Here is a 15,798-nt window from a genome sequence, read left to right on the forward strand (position 1 = left end):
TGCTGGATTGGTGTGCTCGATCACCGCAAGTCCACGCAGGATGACTTCAAGGAAACCGATTTCTTATGGATGATAGGCCACAATGTAAGCTCTACAGCCTTCCCTGTTCCGAGATAACGATGTTTTGGTGGCGTCAATGCGCGCGGAATATACCTGGAATGCGCCTAGGCAGTACCACGCCCATCCGCTGACCTGCTTCTAGAAGATTCCTATCAATAAGATTCAGGATACTTACGAGAAACGGCATGATCTTATCGGTGTTCGCATTAGTTACAAAGGCTGTGTCGTCGACCAAAGCGATATCGTCAAGTCATTCTTAGTGCCGGAAGACAGCGTCGTGGTCTTTAATGCCGTAGACCCGCTCAACGCAACGGTACAACATCAAACACAAGACCTTCCATCGCTCAGGGAAGAGCTCATTCAAGCCGAGATCGCGCGTCGGCACCAGGAGACTGAGTCTGGTCACGATGCCAAACAAACAGCAAACAACCATGCCAACCCTGGAACATTGGGAAGAGAGCCACTACGCTGTGGTGCTGAGACAGCCTCCATTTCCTCTCATGGTGCATCAGGCCATTCGGCAACTCAACATAATCCCAGCTTTGCTTCGCCGTTGACATCGAGGCATGCCAGTACTTTGAGTAGCCGCGCACCTGCACTCGACTCAGATAGGTACCCGCCGTGGTCTCAATCACGGTCTCCTGTTCAACGTTCTGTGCAGAACCGATCTCATCAGCTACCATGGCGCTCTTCTAGTGAATTAAGCACACCCTCAATTCCAGGGGACAATTTCCGCCAGGCAATTCCTCGACCAACCGTTGCTTCAGGTACGGAGGGTGCAGCGCAAGCTGCTCATCGTGAACCTACTGATGCGTGTCCTGCGGCACCATCGATGTACCCAATGAACAATTTTTCCGCCGTCAAGGAAGAGAGACAGTCGCCAATCCCTTTGCAACATACGTCCCTTGCCCAATATGGCCATGTGGAGTCGGAAAGCAGTTTTGACCCGGAAAAGATTTTCAACAGAGATGCCTCGCCAGAACAAGATGTCCAAGAAGAGTTGGCCTCCGTTGATCGATGCATTCGCTCAGTCATTGAGCTACGAGACCCTGACATCCTTGAGGCTGGCGTCTCCACATCGCTCAAAGTTCTCGCAAGCCTTGAAGACAAGTTTCTAAAATACTCGACATCTAATGCGGACGCTGCGGCATGGGTACAAGCCATTGAGAAGCTCATCCCTCAAGCGCAGCGAAAGCGCACTGTGGTCGGCGTAGTGGGCAATACTGGAGCTGGGAAGAGCAGCGTCATCAACGCTATGCTTGACGAAGAGCGGCTCGTACCTACTAATTGCATGCGTGCTTGCACTGCGGTGGTTACCGAGATCTCGTGGAACAGCAGCACCGACCCAGGCTCTAAATACTGCGCCGAGATTGAGTTCATCAGCCAGGCGGACTGGGAGAAGGAACTCACAGTTCTTTTGCGCGAGTTCCTTTCCGAGAATGGTTCTCTCTCGCGCGAGGCACAGGATCCCAATTCTGATGCCGGTGTTGCATGGGCAAAATTCCATTCCGTCTACCCGTCGGTCGCCAAAGATGCTTTAGGTGACTGCACCATTCCTTCGCTCATGTCCAAGCGATCCGTTGTCGACGTACTTGGGACTACCAAAAAGATCCACACGGCCAGACCTCAGTCTTTCTATCGAGAGCTCCAACGCTACGTAGATAGTAAAGAGAAGGTCGCAAAGAAGGATAAGAACAAGGAGAAGGTCTCCAAGCCTGCTTTTCAAACAGAGTACTGGCCCTTGATCAAGGTCGTCAAAATCTATACGAAGAGTCATGCGCTCTCGACTGGTGCAGTCATTGTAGATTTGCCGGGTGTTCATGACAGTAACGCTGCGAGAGCTGCTGTTGCTCAGGGTTATATGAAGCAATGCACCGGTCTTTGGATCGTTGCTCCTATCAATCGAGCTGTGGACGACAAAGCCGCTAAAACCTTGCTCGGAGACTCGTTCAAACGGCAGCTCAAATACGACGGCGGCTTCTCCAGTGTTACATTCATCTGTTCGAAGACCGATGACATCTCTATCACTGAAGCAATCGACAGTCTCGGGCTCGAAGAGAATGTTGCAACGTTTGAAGAAGAACAGGAACGCCACGATGAGCAGATAAAGCAGATTCGGAGCAAGATTCAAGAGTTGAACGAATCGCGAGAGGTCTATAAGCTTGCGATGTCGAGCGCAAGTGAGGACATTGAGGTGTGGGAATCACTCCAGGAGCAACTGGACGACGGGAAATCTGTGTTCGCACCCCAACCCAAGACTCACAAACGCAAGAAGGCTGTCTCGAACAAGCAGGCACGCAAAAGGAAACAACTTTTCGATGACGATACGGATGATGATTTTGAGGATTCCGATTCCGATGAGTCTGGGAGCGACGATGAAGTCACATTCCAGGGAGAAAGGAAGCGGCTATCCGAAACTGACATCAAAGAGAAACTGAAGGAGTTGAGGGAAACGAAGAAGAACGCTAGGCGAGAAGGGATAGCAATCAAGCACTCTATGGACGACTTGAAACCTCAAATTCGAGAACTGGAAGCAAAGAAGGATGAAATCAAAGCTGAGATCAGCCGCATCTGTATTGCAGGCCGAAACCAGTACTCCAAATCGGCTATCCAGCAGGATTTCGCTGCCGGCATCAAGGAAATCGACCAGGAAAACGCGGCCGAAGAAGACGAAGACAACTTCAACCCCGACGAGGAGATGCGCGACTACAGCCAGGTTGCTAGGTCTCTGCCAGTCTTTTGCGTCAGCAGTCGCGCGTACCAGAAGATGTGCGACCGAATGCAAAAAGACGATGAAGTGCCCGGATTCCTAACACCTGAAGAGACAGAAGTGCCCCAACTTCAGAACCATTGTAAGAAGCTTACTGAAGGCGGACGCATCCAAACTAGCCGCGCGTTCTTGATCAGTGTCTGCCAGATATTAACCACTTTCAACCTCTGGATGTCAAACCACGGGGCGGGTTCAAAGATGACGGACGAGGAACAGCGCAAGCAGGCCAGCTACCTAGGGCGGCGGCTTACTCAGTTAACGGAAGGGTTAGAGGCAGCCATTGGTACTTGCATCAAAGAGATGCGATCTGAGATGAAGACTCAAATCTTCGACAAATGCCCAGAGCTCATCAACAAGGCCATTGAATCTGCACCAGCTACAGCACATGCTTGGGGTTACAAGGATCAAGGTGGCCTCGCGTGGGGATCCTACAAGGCTGTCGTTCGACGCGACGGCGTTTATCATTCTTCTGCGGCCGGCCACCGTGACTTCAACTCCGATCTTGTGGATCCCATCATCAAGCAACTAGCAACGGGTTGGGAGCGAGCCTTCCAGACGCGCCTTCCAAAAGCATTTGATGCGTATATCGGCATTTCAGGCACGCTTCTTCACAAGTTTCACGAAGCCATAGAAGAGCGTGCGAGGACCAGCGGCGTTGGCCTGGCGAATCTCTCAATCTTAAAGTCACAGGTCTGCAACTACGAGCAGCTATTCAAGGATCTTGGGGTTACGCTCATCACACAAATGAACGAACTCCAGCGCGAAGCGAACCGTGACTTCAGCCCTTGTATCGCAGGCATCATGCATGACGTATACGATGTGTGCACAGAAGAGCGTGGCGCTGGATCTTACAAGCGCATGAAACAACACATGGAAGATCATGTGGAGCGGGAGCGACATAGAATGTTCCATGAAGCCATCGCCACAGTCAACAAGCACCTTGATGACATGTGTAAAGCACTACAAGAGTCAATGGAAACCAAGGTTGATGAGATTTTCGTGCAGATGGACAGGGACTATACCCGAGTGCTTGGTGGCGCGGCTGGCTGTCAGCCCCTTAATCTGCAATCAAAAGAAGAGAGGGAGCTGAGGTCGGAAATCAGAGAGATCTTGGCAGGGATCGATGCGCAATTTGAGCCCATCGCTCGCGGCGACATCTTAGCAGAGAAAGATGCAGGAAACAGTACAGCCGAGGGAGAAGAGCAGATGGACGTTGACATGGAGGATGACCGCAGCGTCGTTGACTCCGCACAGGACTCCGTCGAGGAGGACGTTGACGAGACAGCTCCGATGGAGACTGAATCATCTATGTCCAAGAATGGTGGCGAACATGTTGACCGGCGTGCCCGAGTTGACGACGAGGTAGATAAGGAGATGTAGGTGTGCTCACGACACAGCATCATCTCAGCCGTCGATATCCGTATTGCTTCATGGTTCGCTGCTCTATACCCCAGGCGTTAGTCGATTTGTCAAGCGGGCGTTCAAAACAGTAGGGTCCCTTCCCCGAATCAGTTGATATGAAGGGCCTGATTAAGTTCACTCGCGAGCACATGCGAGAGGAAATGGTCTATTTCGGTGATAATACGAGAGGAACGAGCGATCTTTCTTGTAGTTTCAGTCGGTACTTCTCCGGTGTGCATGGTGTCTTTAGCCGTTCAATTCTGGGCCCGGTGGAGACATGGAAACTTGGTGTCGGTGCGTTACCAATGCAGTCTTCAAAACATCTCTATGAACGTGCACTCGTGAAAGTGAACCCATCGGTAATGCATCAGCATATCATACGAAAAAAAGCCGAACACTCTGGAGCCTACATCAAGATGGGAAAACGCAAAGTAGATGATGTAATGTCAATGTAGGTTCTAGGGTGCTCACTTTTCCCCAGAAGAATGTGCCAGAGTCAATAAGTCTCTTGTTCATGCGCTCCTGAGCGTCTATTGTCCTTAACCAAACCCCGTAAACGCCGCGTCGTTATGCCATGCCCGATACCAATATATTGCCACATCTAATCGTCCCACTCCTCGTCCAGGTTGTCTATTAACCTATCCTCATCTTCATTCCTTCGTCCCCTCCGCCCGCTATCCTGGCCGAGCGAGACGCGACTGTAGCCCCGGCGGGAAGGCATGAAGCGCGCACACGACGAAGTAAGAATGATGAACATGTCCTTCACTATGTCAGCAACACCAACAAGACATTCGACCGTCTGTCATCACCACCGGGCGCTACTACTACTCCTTCTACGACAACAGCGGAGTAGACTTACAGAGAAGAAGCGCCAGATGCCTGCCCACATGGCGTAGTTGGGCAGCTGTCTCCATCCGCGCTGGTGCATGACGGTGCGTTGGTAGACGCAACCACCAGCAAAGTATACGGCTACGGCGATCATGACGATGACCCCGAAGACGCCGCCGGGGCCTAGTGCTTGGGTATCCTGGTGCACGCCGCCGCATGCGAAGGGCGAGCGGCCTTCGAAGAAGTAAGAGCAGTCGTCTACCGCCGCAACGAAGGACACACTGGTTTTCGCAAGCGGGTCGTTGTCGCAAAGCAGAGAGATGATGGTAGTCTTGCGGCGCTCAGTCTTCTTGGAGGGTTTCTTGTCTCCGTCATCCTTGCCGTCATCGTCGTCGCCGTCAATGATCTCGCGGGTGTCAAGAGAGATGGGTTCGAGCGTGCGCTTGGATTTCGAGGACAGATCTGGGCAGAGCGAACCTCCGGTGTAGTTTAGAATGAGCTTGCGACCGCGGAAGATGGGCTCTGAGTTCTCGAGACTGGAAATCGCAAGGTGTCAGCATTGCGCATCAATGGATTGTTCTGCCTAGTCGTGAACGAGCATCTTGAGCGCCTCCATCTATCCCCACTGCATAGGGTGTGAGACTCACCCAATAGCCCATTGCTTATCTCCTCTCTCGTAGAATGCGCTGACGTTCTTCCAAAGGCCCTTGTCTAGATCTTGCACCTTGTCCAGCTCCTCCACTACAGGTCCACAGAAGTTAATTGTGAAGTTGGCATTGTAATCGTAGCCCTTGGCATGCCAGCTGCCTTCTTCGCCCTCCTTCTTGCTACTTTTCTTGCCGTCCGACTCCGATGGTGGCTGGCGGCGCATAGGGTTCAGGTCGAAGAAGCGCTCGGACGTGGGTGAGATGACGGTACATGGCTTGAGCTGTTTGTCCGAAGCGGCCGCTGCGAATGGGCCCGACGCTGCCAGAAGCAGGAGCGAGTAGAGTAGGGATATCATCGCGTAGTTGATCGGCGCACTACGCACTATGAGGGTCGAGGCGTGGTGACGGTGAAGGTGGAGCTGATACGATTGTCCATCTTCGCAACACGTTGACTTCCGGCGCCGCGCCTTCCATGTCGAGTGTCTTGCAGCGGCAGTAACGACGGGCGGTAGCGCCCAAAGCAGTTAGCGCGGCCAAGATGGCGTGTGCGCGTCATTACGGCTGCAATGGAATCCGAGGTCCCTTTCATCGTCTGATGCGCCCAGCCTCATTCATTACTATATAGGACACTGCACCCGTGGCTGTCTTTGGTTCAGGCGGCGCGACAATCACCCTCGGCGAAGACGACAACTGCGACAAGGACCTTTGTTGTGACGACGCGACCGGACCCCTATTCCTCGAGCTCCCTCATTCGGCGGATCTAGCCGGAACGGAAAGAGCTGGAGAACGCGACAACTCGACATTGAAAACATGTCGAAAGCGAAGACTGACAAGGCGACTAAGTCGCTGGCTGAAGAGCCTCATGGCTATGAGTTTCTAGGACCGTATGTCCATCCACGACTTTTGCGCGCCCTGACGATCACAACGCTAACCTCGTTCCAGCCCCGGAGCTTTCATCATCTCTTTCGGTCTTCCAGTTTTGGTGTACGTCTTCACGTTTCTGTGCAATGACATCTCTGGATGCCCGGCGCCTGTCCTTCTCCACCCCTACAGCTTCACTCTTGAGCAGCTGAAGAAGGAGGTAGGATGGACTGGCTTCTCGGGTCTACTCAACACCCAGGCTTTCCTTGGTACCCTGGCCTACTATTTCCTGAGTCTGTTCCTCTACCGATTCCTTCCTGGCCAGGAAGTTGAGGGTACCGAGCTCAGGAGCGGCGGAAGGCTCAAGTACAGGTTCAATGCCTGGAATTCAGCCCTCTTCATCATGACTCTTCTTGCTGCCGGTACCATCTCCCAGGGTGCCGAGTTCCCCGTCTGGACCTTCATCACCGACAACTACGTTGGGATCCTGACGAGCAACATTCTCATTTCCTACTTCTTGGCCACTTACTGCTACGTCGCTTCTTTCAGTGTCAAGCACCCCAAGGACCCGTCTATGCGTGAGCTTGCTGCCGGTGGCCGTACCGGCAACATGCTCTACGACTGGTTTATCGGACGTGAGCTGAACCCTCGTGTCAACATGCCCATCTTCGGAGAGGTTGATATCAAAGCTTGGTGCGAGCTTCGCCCCGGAATGCTGGGATGGATCATCCTCGACCTGGCCTTCATCATGCAGCAATACCGCAACTTCGGCCGCGTCACTGACAGCATCCTTCTCGTCACCGTTGCCCACACCGTGTACACATTCGACGCGCTGTTCATGGAGCCCGCTATCCTAACCACCATCGACATCATCGCCGACGGCTTTGGTATGATGCTTTCCTTCGGTGACCTCGTCTGGGTACCCTTCACCTACTCTATCCAAACCCGCTACCTATCCAACTACCCCGTTGATCTCGGTCCCATTGGTATCGCTGGCGTGTTGGCCGTCCAGGGTATCGGATACTACATCTTCCGCTCGGTAAACAACGAGAAAAACCGTTTCAGGACCGACCCCAACGACCCGCGTGTCAAGCACCTCAAGTGCATCGAGACAGCCGCAGGTTCCAAGCTTCTGATCAGTGGCTGGTGGGGTATGGCGCGTCACATCAACTACCTTGGCGACTGGTTCATGAGCTGGAGCTACGTTCTACCTACCGCCATGTCCGGTTACCTCATCAAGAACGCGGCTCAGTCTCCCATCACAGCAGCTCAAACCGATGCCTACTTCTACCAGAACAGCTACGGAAAGTACGCCGTCCCTGGTGAGGCCAAGGGCTGGGGTATGATCTTCACCTACTTCTTCATGGTCTACTTTGCCATCCTGCTTATCCACCGTGAGCGTCGCGATGAGGAGAAGTGCCGTAGGAAGTACGGCAAGGACTGGGACCGCTACGTCGAGCTTGTCCCGTACAGGATCGTACCTGGCATCTACTAGAAGTTCTCTTCCAAGACTTCTGATGGGATGACAAGATCAGGGTGTGACGCTATCGCTTCGTGCGGTTGAAGACGTGCACTCATTATGTTATTGTTTGTATTTATATCTGGAGGCTTAGGATGGAATGCTACCGCAAGTTCGGTTGAAGACATACATCCATGTATCATTATTGGGGAGGAAGATGGAATGCTACCGCACGGCCGGTCAAAGACATACATCATGGAGAGCGCGACGGAAGTAGGAAAACGGCTGCAACGCTATCGTGAAGACGATTGAAGACGTGCGCCAAAAATGTAGGGACAGGTAGATGGACATGTAGCGCTATCGCTCTCGAGCGATCGAAGACGAACATGCCAAATTACAATAATGTTTATTCACATGACATAAGCCGACCATGCAATGGAAGGTGTGTTGTAAGAAGTTGAGAATACATTGATACTAATAACTAGAGTCGTGCTGTCCAGCAGCGTATAAAGCAGGTCATTCCTTCATCATCCAACGTCATTCCCGTCATAAACCGTAGTTAGAAAGGACAGAAGTCGTAACATCATCGAGAGCATGAGCAAACCTTAATCATGATCGTGAATGTGATCACCTAACAGCCGCACCCTTCCGATACGTCTTCGTCTTCTCATCCCAGCCATCATCCCCCGCCCTTCTACTTCCGCGATGACTCCTCCTCTCGCTCCCAACATAATCGCTTTTACTCCTCTGATCAGCATACTTCCTGCCTCCGTAGCCACCCAGCACTAATCCGGCTGCAGTGCCCAAACCAGGGAAGATTACATCCCCGATGATCGTGCCTGCGCCTGCACCGAGGAACGTGTCTCTGTTCTTGTGTTTGTCCTCATGTGCCTTGTCAAACGAGTGTGATTTGCGTGGCTTGTGTCTGCGTTCGTTGCGCGAGCGGTCGCGATCGCGGGAGGTGGAGCGGTCGCGGGTGGAGTGGCGGTGGTGGCGGTGGTGTCTGCTGCTGTTGCTGTGGCGTGGAGGAGAGTAGTCGTCCGAGTCGGATACGGAGCCTAGACTTGTGCTGCGGTCAGAGTCTTGATCTGCGAAGCGCACGCGCGCGGGTTGCGAGTGGCTTCTGTAGGGTTGTAGAGGGGCGCCGAGGTAGCCGTTGTGTGGGGGCATCGGCTGTTGGGGTGGGTAGTAGCCGCCTGCTGGTGGTGTTTGCGGGTATGGCGCTGTCGTGGCTTGGGCGTTCTTCTTCTCTGGGTAGTACTGGTGTTGGTGTTGTTGTTGAGGTGGGTAGCCATGAGGTTGTTGCGGCGGTGGCTGAGGATATGCTGAGTATGATGGAGGCGGCGTGTTCGCATATGGAGGATTGCTAACGTGTGGTCGTGGAGGTTGCGCAGGTGGTTGTTGGTATTGTGGCGGCTTTGGTGGCTGCGGTGGATATGGATTTGGCGGGTGGCTGCCTGGCAGTTCATGCGCAGCCGCTGTACCTAGATAATACTCTTGCGCTGCCATCTCTTGTAATCTCTGAGAGTGTTTGCCGGTGACGTTATTACGTTGAAGAAAGAAGATACGACTGGAAATATATGTAGGTACGATATGGATGAAGATGCAAAATGCGAAAGACAATACGATCACAAGGCCTTGGCTAAATAAATACCAAGAGCGCGTGCAACTGTCACCAGTCCGTAGAAAGTACGACGTTGATACGTCATTCGATCAACGGATCTGCTTCGGGAACGCTTAGCATGCAGCTCGGCCTGTCCGGGGAGCTCGGCAAGCTTGTCAGCACGAGGCTCACATAAGGTTGATCTATGGCGAAGTCCGGAGGGACCTTCCGGCACTTTCTTCGCGCGACGGAAAGCTGACGTGATGGAAGAAAAACGAAGAAGTGTTGACTCAGAAAAGGTCATGGTTACGCTATTAAAATGTGGAAATATAATGCCCGCGGGCTGTTGGGGTATCGATCATGAAAATGCGTCTATGTTGTGTTCGACGCAACGCCACAACTAGACCAAACGCCAAGAGGGAAAGGGAGGGTCCCGCTCCAATGAGCGTTCTCATTATCCCTGGCTGCGCAACACAAGGCGCTGGGCAGATTCCTCAGGATTTCGTCGCCACTCCTGGGGTCACGAGCGGAATGTTCTGCGCTTCTTCGTCGTCGCGCTGGTCTCCATAATCCCTACGCATGGGCACACCTTCGACTTTCTTGACGTTTTTGCCCTCGTGCCACATCATGATGCCTGCAGCACCAGCCACTCCGCATCCTAGAGCGACAAACAGACCAGTAGCCCAAGAAGGCCGGTCGATGCGATTATAGTGCCACATGTAGAAGCACAGAACCACCTGGAAGAAGGTGTTCCATACGTTCATCCAGATGACGAAATCCATCTTCCAGCTCTTAGTGGGTGGGGCGCGAATCGCCGTGGGTGGTGGGTCGGGGATCATCTGGACGGGAATTGGTACAGCTGGATCTTCAGGATCGACGACGGTTGCGCCTGCTTTGTCAGGCAACCGATCTGAACCTGGGAGCCGAAACCATCCCCGGTGTATGCCAGCAAGACGTCTGATGCCCGTCTCCGTGCGGGCTGATCCTCCGATTCTCCAAAAAGCCCAATAGTATAGATCGCGAAACCTCCAAGGCGCGAGACCAAATCCTGTGACGCAGAAGAGTGCGTTGAGGATTTGCGAATCGTACTCGACCCACTTCCGGCGCGGGGAATTGATGTCGTCACAGGTAGGTGTACACATGGCGGGTGCGGCGTTACAGAGTAGGAGGAAGAGCATACCGCCCCAGGCGACGACGTTCAGGCCGTAGAGCGTGATGAGGAAGCCGGCGGGTGTGAGGAACCACTTCCAAAAGCCTTTAAGCCCGATCATGAACGATTTCTTCCACGGCAACTTGGGAGGTGGTACGTAGCCGTTGGCATACTGCACCATGATTAGCATGTTTGTCTGGACGGTGGAGGAGAAGACGTACCCGTCCTGAGGATGTCCGTTTTGGCTGCTGCGGCCTATCGTCGTCAAGGTGCTCTGTCGCGGATTCGGAATCATGCTTTGATTGTATGCCGGTATCGGGGCGCTCGTCGTGGCCATCGTACCCCGTAACTTGTCTTGTGTCCTCTTCAGCTAGAGCAGGAAAGGGTTCAGTGTTCAGTGCATTGCTCGACGAGACCTTCCGTTGACCACCGAAGGACGGACGCTCAGATTGATCTATCGGTGATGCCGCGTTGGTGGAAGCGCGCGACCGCTGCTCGCCCTGGCTCGTTCGTGAGCCTGCTCTCTTCCGTTGCAAGTCTTCGTTCCATCCGTCAGAACCAAATGAGCCCTTTCTGATGTCCGTTATCGAAGGTGCTTTGGCGGCAGTCGTCCCTGCGGCAGCCCACATGCCGGGCGGCGGGTTCACGTCCATCAATTTACCAGTCGCGGTACGGATCTTGTTGGAGACGATGGAGGCATTGGTGGAAGTTCGTTCGCGAGTCTTGGGCGACTCTGCGCTAGGGCTCGCTGCATTGGGGTTGCGAATGCCCTCAGGTTGAGGGAACGGCACTGGCGTTGGTACGTTGCTATCCGGGGAAGCCATGGCTGGTGAAAGTGAAGTGCACGCTCGCGCTTGCTTTGTAGGGGATTCGCCCCGTTGAAGCGCGTGTGCGGTTCGACGTGTCAGCCAAGTGGTTGATCGCTGGTACGATTGGCAATGTCACAGTGCCTTGGCGAGATCCCTGCTTTCCGTTCGCTATCACTTGGGCCGGTATAGGGGTGCTTGTATGAAACCGGCTTCGAAGAATAGCAGGAGCCGTCTGAAAATCGACATGGTTGCGAGTGCTGGGCGCCCAAGGTTATATGGTGTTGGCGCTGGCGTAGAGGGAAGGAGACGGCCTAGATTGTTGTGGACGCGGCTCCTGCCAACCCCAGACCCACTGACGTGCAGCGCGTATAAGCCACCGTTAGATGCCCGGGTGGCTATACGAATACGCGAGAGGTACTTCGCCACACGTAATGGCGTCGCAGTCCGCGCGTCACGGTTAGACTTGCGAGATACATTAGAGTCTTGGGTGATATTTGTTCTTCGTTTATGTATCGTATTCAGCAGAGTTTTACTGCGAATGCACCTTTCTACAATGGTCCCATCATTCCAGTGCATGCAGTATTGGCAACCGGAGTCGCTCCGACGCGCCCCAACGCAGCCGTCGCATTGACAACACAAAACATACTATTGATAAGAACAGTCCGACACCCTCGCTCTCAACTCGCTACTCACAAGAAAGCCAGAGCGCCGGCAATAGCGACAACGACGGGCATGTCGCGACCCCTCGCTGCGGCAGCGTTTTCTGTCTGCTCTGGTAGACCAGAGCTAGTCGCACTCGCGGCCGAGCCAAGGCTCGAAGAAGGCGTGTCAACAGCGCCGCTAGAGATGGGTGTCTCGCCCTCAGGAATTGACATGGCGCCAGTGGAGTCTTGAGGGGGGATTGATACGTCCGTTACAGTGGGCATAGGAACAGGCGTTGTGACGACGGAGATGCCAGACTGTGGTGGAATTGAGACGTCCGTTACGGTGGGCATGGAAACCGGAGGGATGACGGATACGTCTGTTACACTGGGCATAGAAACCGGGGGAACGCTCATCATGCTGCCGGTGCCTACTATTGTTAAACACATTGCGCGACAGGCCGAAGAGGGTGTACTTACATGCCGGGCATGGAGGCTGAACGCACTCCATGTAGCACGACCATGGGTCGACATCATCAGTAGCGGTCTGAGTCTGAATAGTATAGAGGGCTTCAGACTCGGGCGTGGGACTGACGAATGGCGAGGTCGCGACTGAGGGTGTATCGTCTTGGGCAACGGCAACGCTAGCCAGAAGCAGAAGTGTGGGGATGGAGATTGCTGCGAGCATGACGACGGCCTTGCGAAGATGGTTGAATGTTTCTTGGAAGTTTCGAAGGAGTCTTGAACTGCGAAAATAACCCAACTGGACAAGCTATAAGAATGGACGCTGTCTGCTGCCTAGGCCGCGTCGCCCCTTCCTATAGTCGCTCGGCAGCCTTCGCGTGACTGGCGGGGTGTTTTTTGAGATCTTCGCTCCTTCCACAACCGAGTAGCTTCGTCGACGTGCGAAACCTTGCACCGCCAATTACCCTCCAGCACTTCTCCGCGCCCAGCCTCCAGTATGACGACAGTCGCCGTAACGACAGAGATGAAACGTGCCGTTGCGCCCGCTGCGCTGCAGACGTTCGTATCAATCGCTCCCGAGGCAGCCGCAGCATCAAGCCACCTTCCGAATGAGTTATCGCTCGCCCGCCAGATACTGCACAACCTCCAGTACCAGCACTATTGGTCCGACCTCCACGTACACACGCACTCACCGACTACCCACGAGCCCCTTCCCCGCCCGCTGGTCTCTGGGCTGCCCCCGCGCCGCCTCTACGTACACCCCGACGAGCAGGTGGAGCTGCTGAAGAAGGCCGACCGCGAACGGAAGGCGCGCGCCGAGGGCGAGGCAGGTGGCTTGGAGGTCAAGGCAGAGCCGGAGCGCGAATGGATACTGCCCACCAGGCTGAACGAGAAGTGGACGCTGCGTCGGCTGGCCCACGTCTTCGATGCCATCACCATGGTCCCGTCGGCAGCAGACGCGTCGACAGTAGAGGGGGACCGCCCTACCAACCCATGGAGAACAACCAAGCGCGTACTATTAGCGTCGGTGGACACGGACAGCACAGTCGTCTACTACATTGTGCACGATGGCGTCGTGAAGCCCCGCCAGAACTGAACAAGACCTTGCGCCAGTTGTCGCACACATCTACTATCGCAGCGCATAATGCACAGGCTGTCACGGAAAGGACACGTGCGAAATATTTCATACTGCTACGAAGGACCGAACATTTCTCAGCTACGTCCACTGACATACTCAGCGTCCACGACCCTCATGGGATCTCAGGGAAGATGAAATCTCCCGGCTTCGGCATCTCGTAGAAACGGCTCATGTTCACCTCCGTCTCCGGTGGAAGCTGGTGCGCCTCCGCCCACTCTCGAACCTGCTCATAGTCTCGGCATCGGTGCCTCGTGTTGAAGTCCACGAATGGCGTCGGGTCTGGCATAGTGTCGGCCTGCCACCACACTTGACCAAGTACACCTACGTCTGGATTACACATGAGCACCTGCCTTATTATATCCAAGCAGTGCGTCGTGTGTACTCGCACGATGTACTCGCTATTGACGAAGGGTCCTTCCTTCTTTGCCGAATAATAGGAATAGTTCCAATATAGTGTTTTGCGGAGAAGGTCCTTCGAAATGTTAGTGCTGTACTGTCCGCTACCTAATCTTGCTGCATACCAGACAGTGCAAGTGATGGAGGCCTTCTACGTTCGCTGGGAAGCCACCTCCATATTCTTGGCTGACTTTCACCTGATCGTGCCGCAATCCGGTTCGCTCAGCTTCGTCCTCGGGTATCACCACACTTCGATCTATTATGGGAATCAGAACTGAGTGTGTGCGTTGCTGGAACTGCTAGACAGTCGACTTACAATTGACACCCAGCGCATCCCATGCAGCATCAACTTCTGGTCCTGCTGGTTGGCGATAGATGTTCTGATGGAGAAAGCTACCGTTAAACAACTGCGTATGCCAATTCGGTTTCACATCTCGGACGACCGGTGCTGTTGCCATCAGTAAGGACATGTGTTCTCCGCGAGTCCATTACATACAGTATCGCGAAACATGATGGATACAATAGTCATCTGGGTCGGAGATCAAAGTTGACCTGTTCACAGTGAAGGCTATCCACAAAGCAGCACCAACGTACACGATGGTACATGCTATGAGGGTCCTCACTGCGACTCGTACATCGCGGCTCGATCCTTCGAACGCTGGTGGTTTAAGCGTCAGTAAGGTCGACGAAGAAGAGCCAGGCAAAAGAGTGTCGTCGTCGTCATGGCACTCGGAGTCGTGTTGGAGTAACCGCTCGTGCCGAGGACGATTGCGGAGGATGTCGAACATGGGGAGATTGCAGTTCAGATACACGCGTTCTGAGATCGGAAACTGGTCGACGATGAGAGAGTAGCAAGGAAATCGCGACAGACCTGTTATCGCAGCAAGGGATGCGAGTCCCCCCAAGTCGCTTTACCAGACGACTGGGCCTCAACACCGTCCATCCCTATAATCTTCCACGTACGACTTTGGGTACGAATTGGACATCAGTACGACTTAACCAGCCGTGTAGGACAAGCAGTGACACTGTGATGGGCGTCAGACATGTCAAACACGTTAGTCGTGCGATGTGAAAGGCGACATATATCACTCCGCTAGCAGTACCGCATCCTATCATATCTTTGGAATTCCCACTAACAGTATCCGACCTTCTTTCATTGAGGCATCAATCGCCCTTACTGGTCACGATCGTACCGTGCTATTGAAGAACCTGCGTAAAGGTATCCCAACGCTACCATAGCTTGGCCGAATGGCTTATTCCGCTTTACTGCTAAGGAGATGCGCCCTGCGCTCACACCGAATTGGGGTCACAACAGGCAAACATGTATGCCGGACTAAGTATCACGACTTAGTCTGGACACATGACGCTGACTCCATAGCAACGACGCACAGCTACATCTGTCCTGCAATTTTCACTCATCAACCAGTAGGCGTTCTTACCGGAAGAGTACGTCTTGCTTGCTTCACTTGGAGGCGGTGTACATTGTTGAGCGCATCTGAACTACGCCTTCCCAGAACTTCGGACCAATATCACTTTACCGATGTTGTCTTTGCACAACCTGCAGCAACGA

At 53.7% G+C, this 15,798-nt stretch overlaps 7 protein-coding genes across 7 annotated transcripts; 3 read left to right on the top strand and 4 right to left on the bottom strand.

The window, feature by feature from the left end:
- Positions 1–892: 892 nt before the first annotated feature.
- On the top strand, positions 893–4,210 carry J4E83_002798 (uncharacterized protein; the record flags this gene model as incomplete). Its single annotated transcript, XM_049329739.1, has 1 exon — positions 893–4,210. The coding sequence occupies one exon, from the start codon at positions 893–895 to the stop codon at positions 4,208–4,210; it is 3,318 nt and encodes a 1,105-aa protein (XP_049191418.1).
- A 622-nt stretch (positions 4,211–4,832) lies between these two features.
- Positions 4,833–6,062, bottom strand: J4E83_002799 (uncharacterized protein; the record flags this gene model as incomplete). Its single annotated transcript, XM_049329740.1, has 3 exons — positions 4,833–4,991; positions 5,091–5,595; positions 5,707–6,062. The coding sequence occupies 3 exons, from the start codon at positions 6,060–6,062 to the stop codon at positions 4,833–4,835; spliced, it is 1,020 nt and encodes a 339-aa protein (XP_049191419.1).
- Positions 6,063–6,516: 454 nt separating this feature from the next.
- On the top strand, positions 6,517–8,062 carry J4E83_002800 (Delta(14)-sterol reductase; the record flags this gene model as incomplete). The annotated part of the gene is made up of 2 exons (XM_049329741.1): positions 6,517–6,590; positions 6,649–8,062. 2 exons carry the CDS (start codon positions 6,517–6,519, stop codon positions 8,060–8,062), a joined length of 1,488 nt encoding a protein of 495 aa, XP_049191420.1.
- Positions 8,063–10,123: 2,061 nt separating this feature from the next.
- J4E83_002801 (uncharacterized protein) lies at positions 10,124–11,603 on the bottom strand (the record flags this gene model as incomplete). The annotated part of the gene is made up of 2 exons (XM_049329742.1): positions 10,124–10,951; positions 11,001–11,603. The coding sequence occupies 2 exons, from the start codon at positions 11,601–11,603 to the stop codon at positions 10,124–10,126; spliced, it is 1,431 nt and encodes a 476-aa protein (XP_049191421.1).
- Positions 11,604–12,277: 674 nt separating this feature from the next.
- Positions 12,278–12,740, bottom strand: J4E83_002802 (uncharacterized protein; the record flags this gene model as incomplete). Its single annotated transcript, XM_049329743.1, has 2 exons — positions 12,278–12,650; positions 12,736–12,740. The coding sequence occupies 2 exons, from the start codon at positions 12,738–12,740 to the stop codon at positions 12,278–12,280; spliced, it is 378 nt and encodes a 125-aa protein (XP_049191422.1).
- Positions 12,741–13,190: 450 nt separating this feature from the next.
- On the top strand, positions 13,191–13,790 carry J4E83_002803 (uncharacterized protein; the record flags this gene model as incomplete). Its single annotated transcript, XM_049329744.1, has 1 exon — positions 13,191–13,790. One exon carries the CDS (start codon positions 13,191–13,193, stop codon positions 13,788–13,790), a length of 600 nt encoding a protein of 199 aa, XP_049191423.1.
- A 154-nt stretch (positions 13,791–13,944) lies between these two features.
- Positions 13,945–15,016, bottom strand: J4E83_002804 (uncharacterized protein; the record flags this gene model as incomplete). Its single annotated transcript, XM_049329745.1, has 4 exons — positions 13,945–14,304; positions 14,354–14,484; positions 14,545–14,676; positions 14,725–15,016. The coding sequence occupies 4 exons, from the start codon at positions 15,014–15,016 to the stop codon at positions 13,945–13,947; spliced, it is 915 nt and encodes a 304-aa protein (XP_049191424.1).
- Positions 15,017–15,798: the final 782 nt, after the last annotated feature.

Source organism: Alternaria metachromatica, assembly GCF_023757995.1.
Source record: "Alternaria metachromatica strain BMP 0045 chromosome Unknown scaffold_4, whole genome shotgun sequence".
Lineage (NCBI taxonomy): Eukaryota > Fungi > Ascomycota > Dothideomycetes > Pleosporales > Pleosporaceae > Alternaria > Alternaria metachromatica.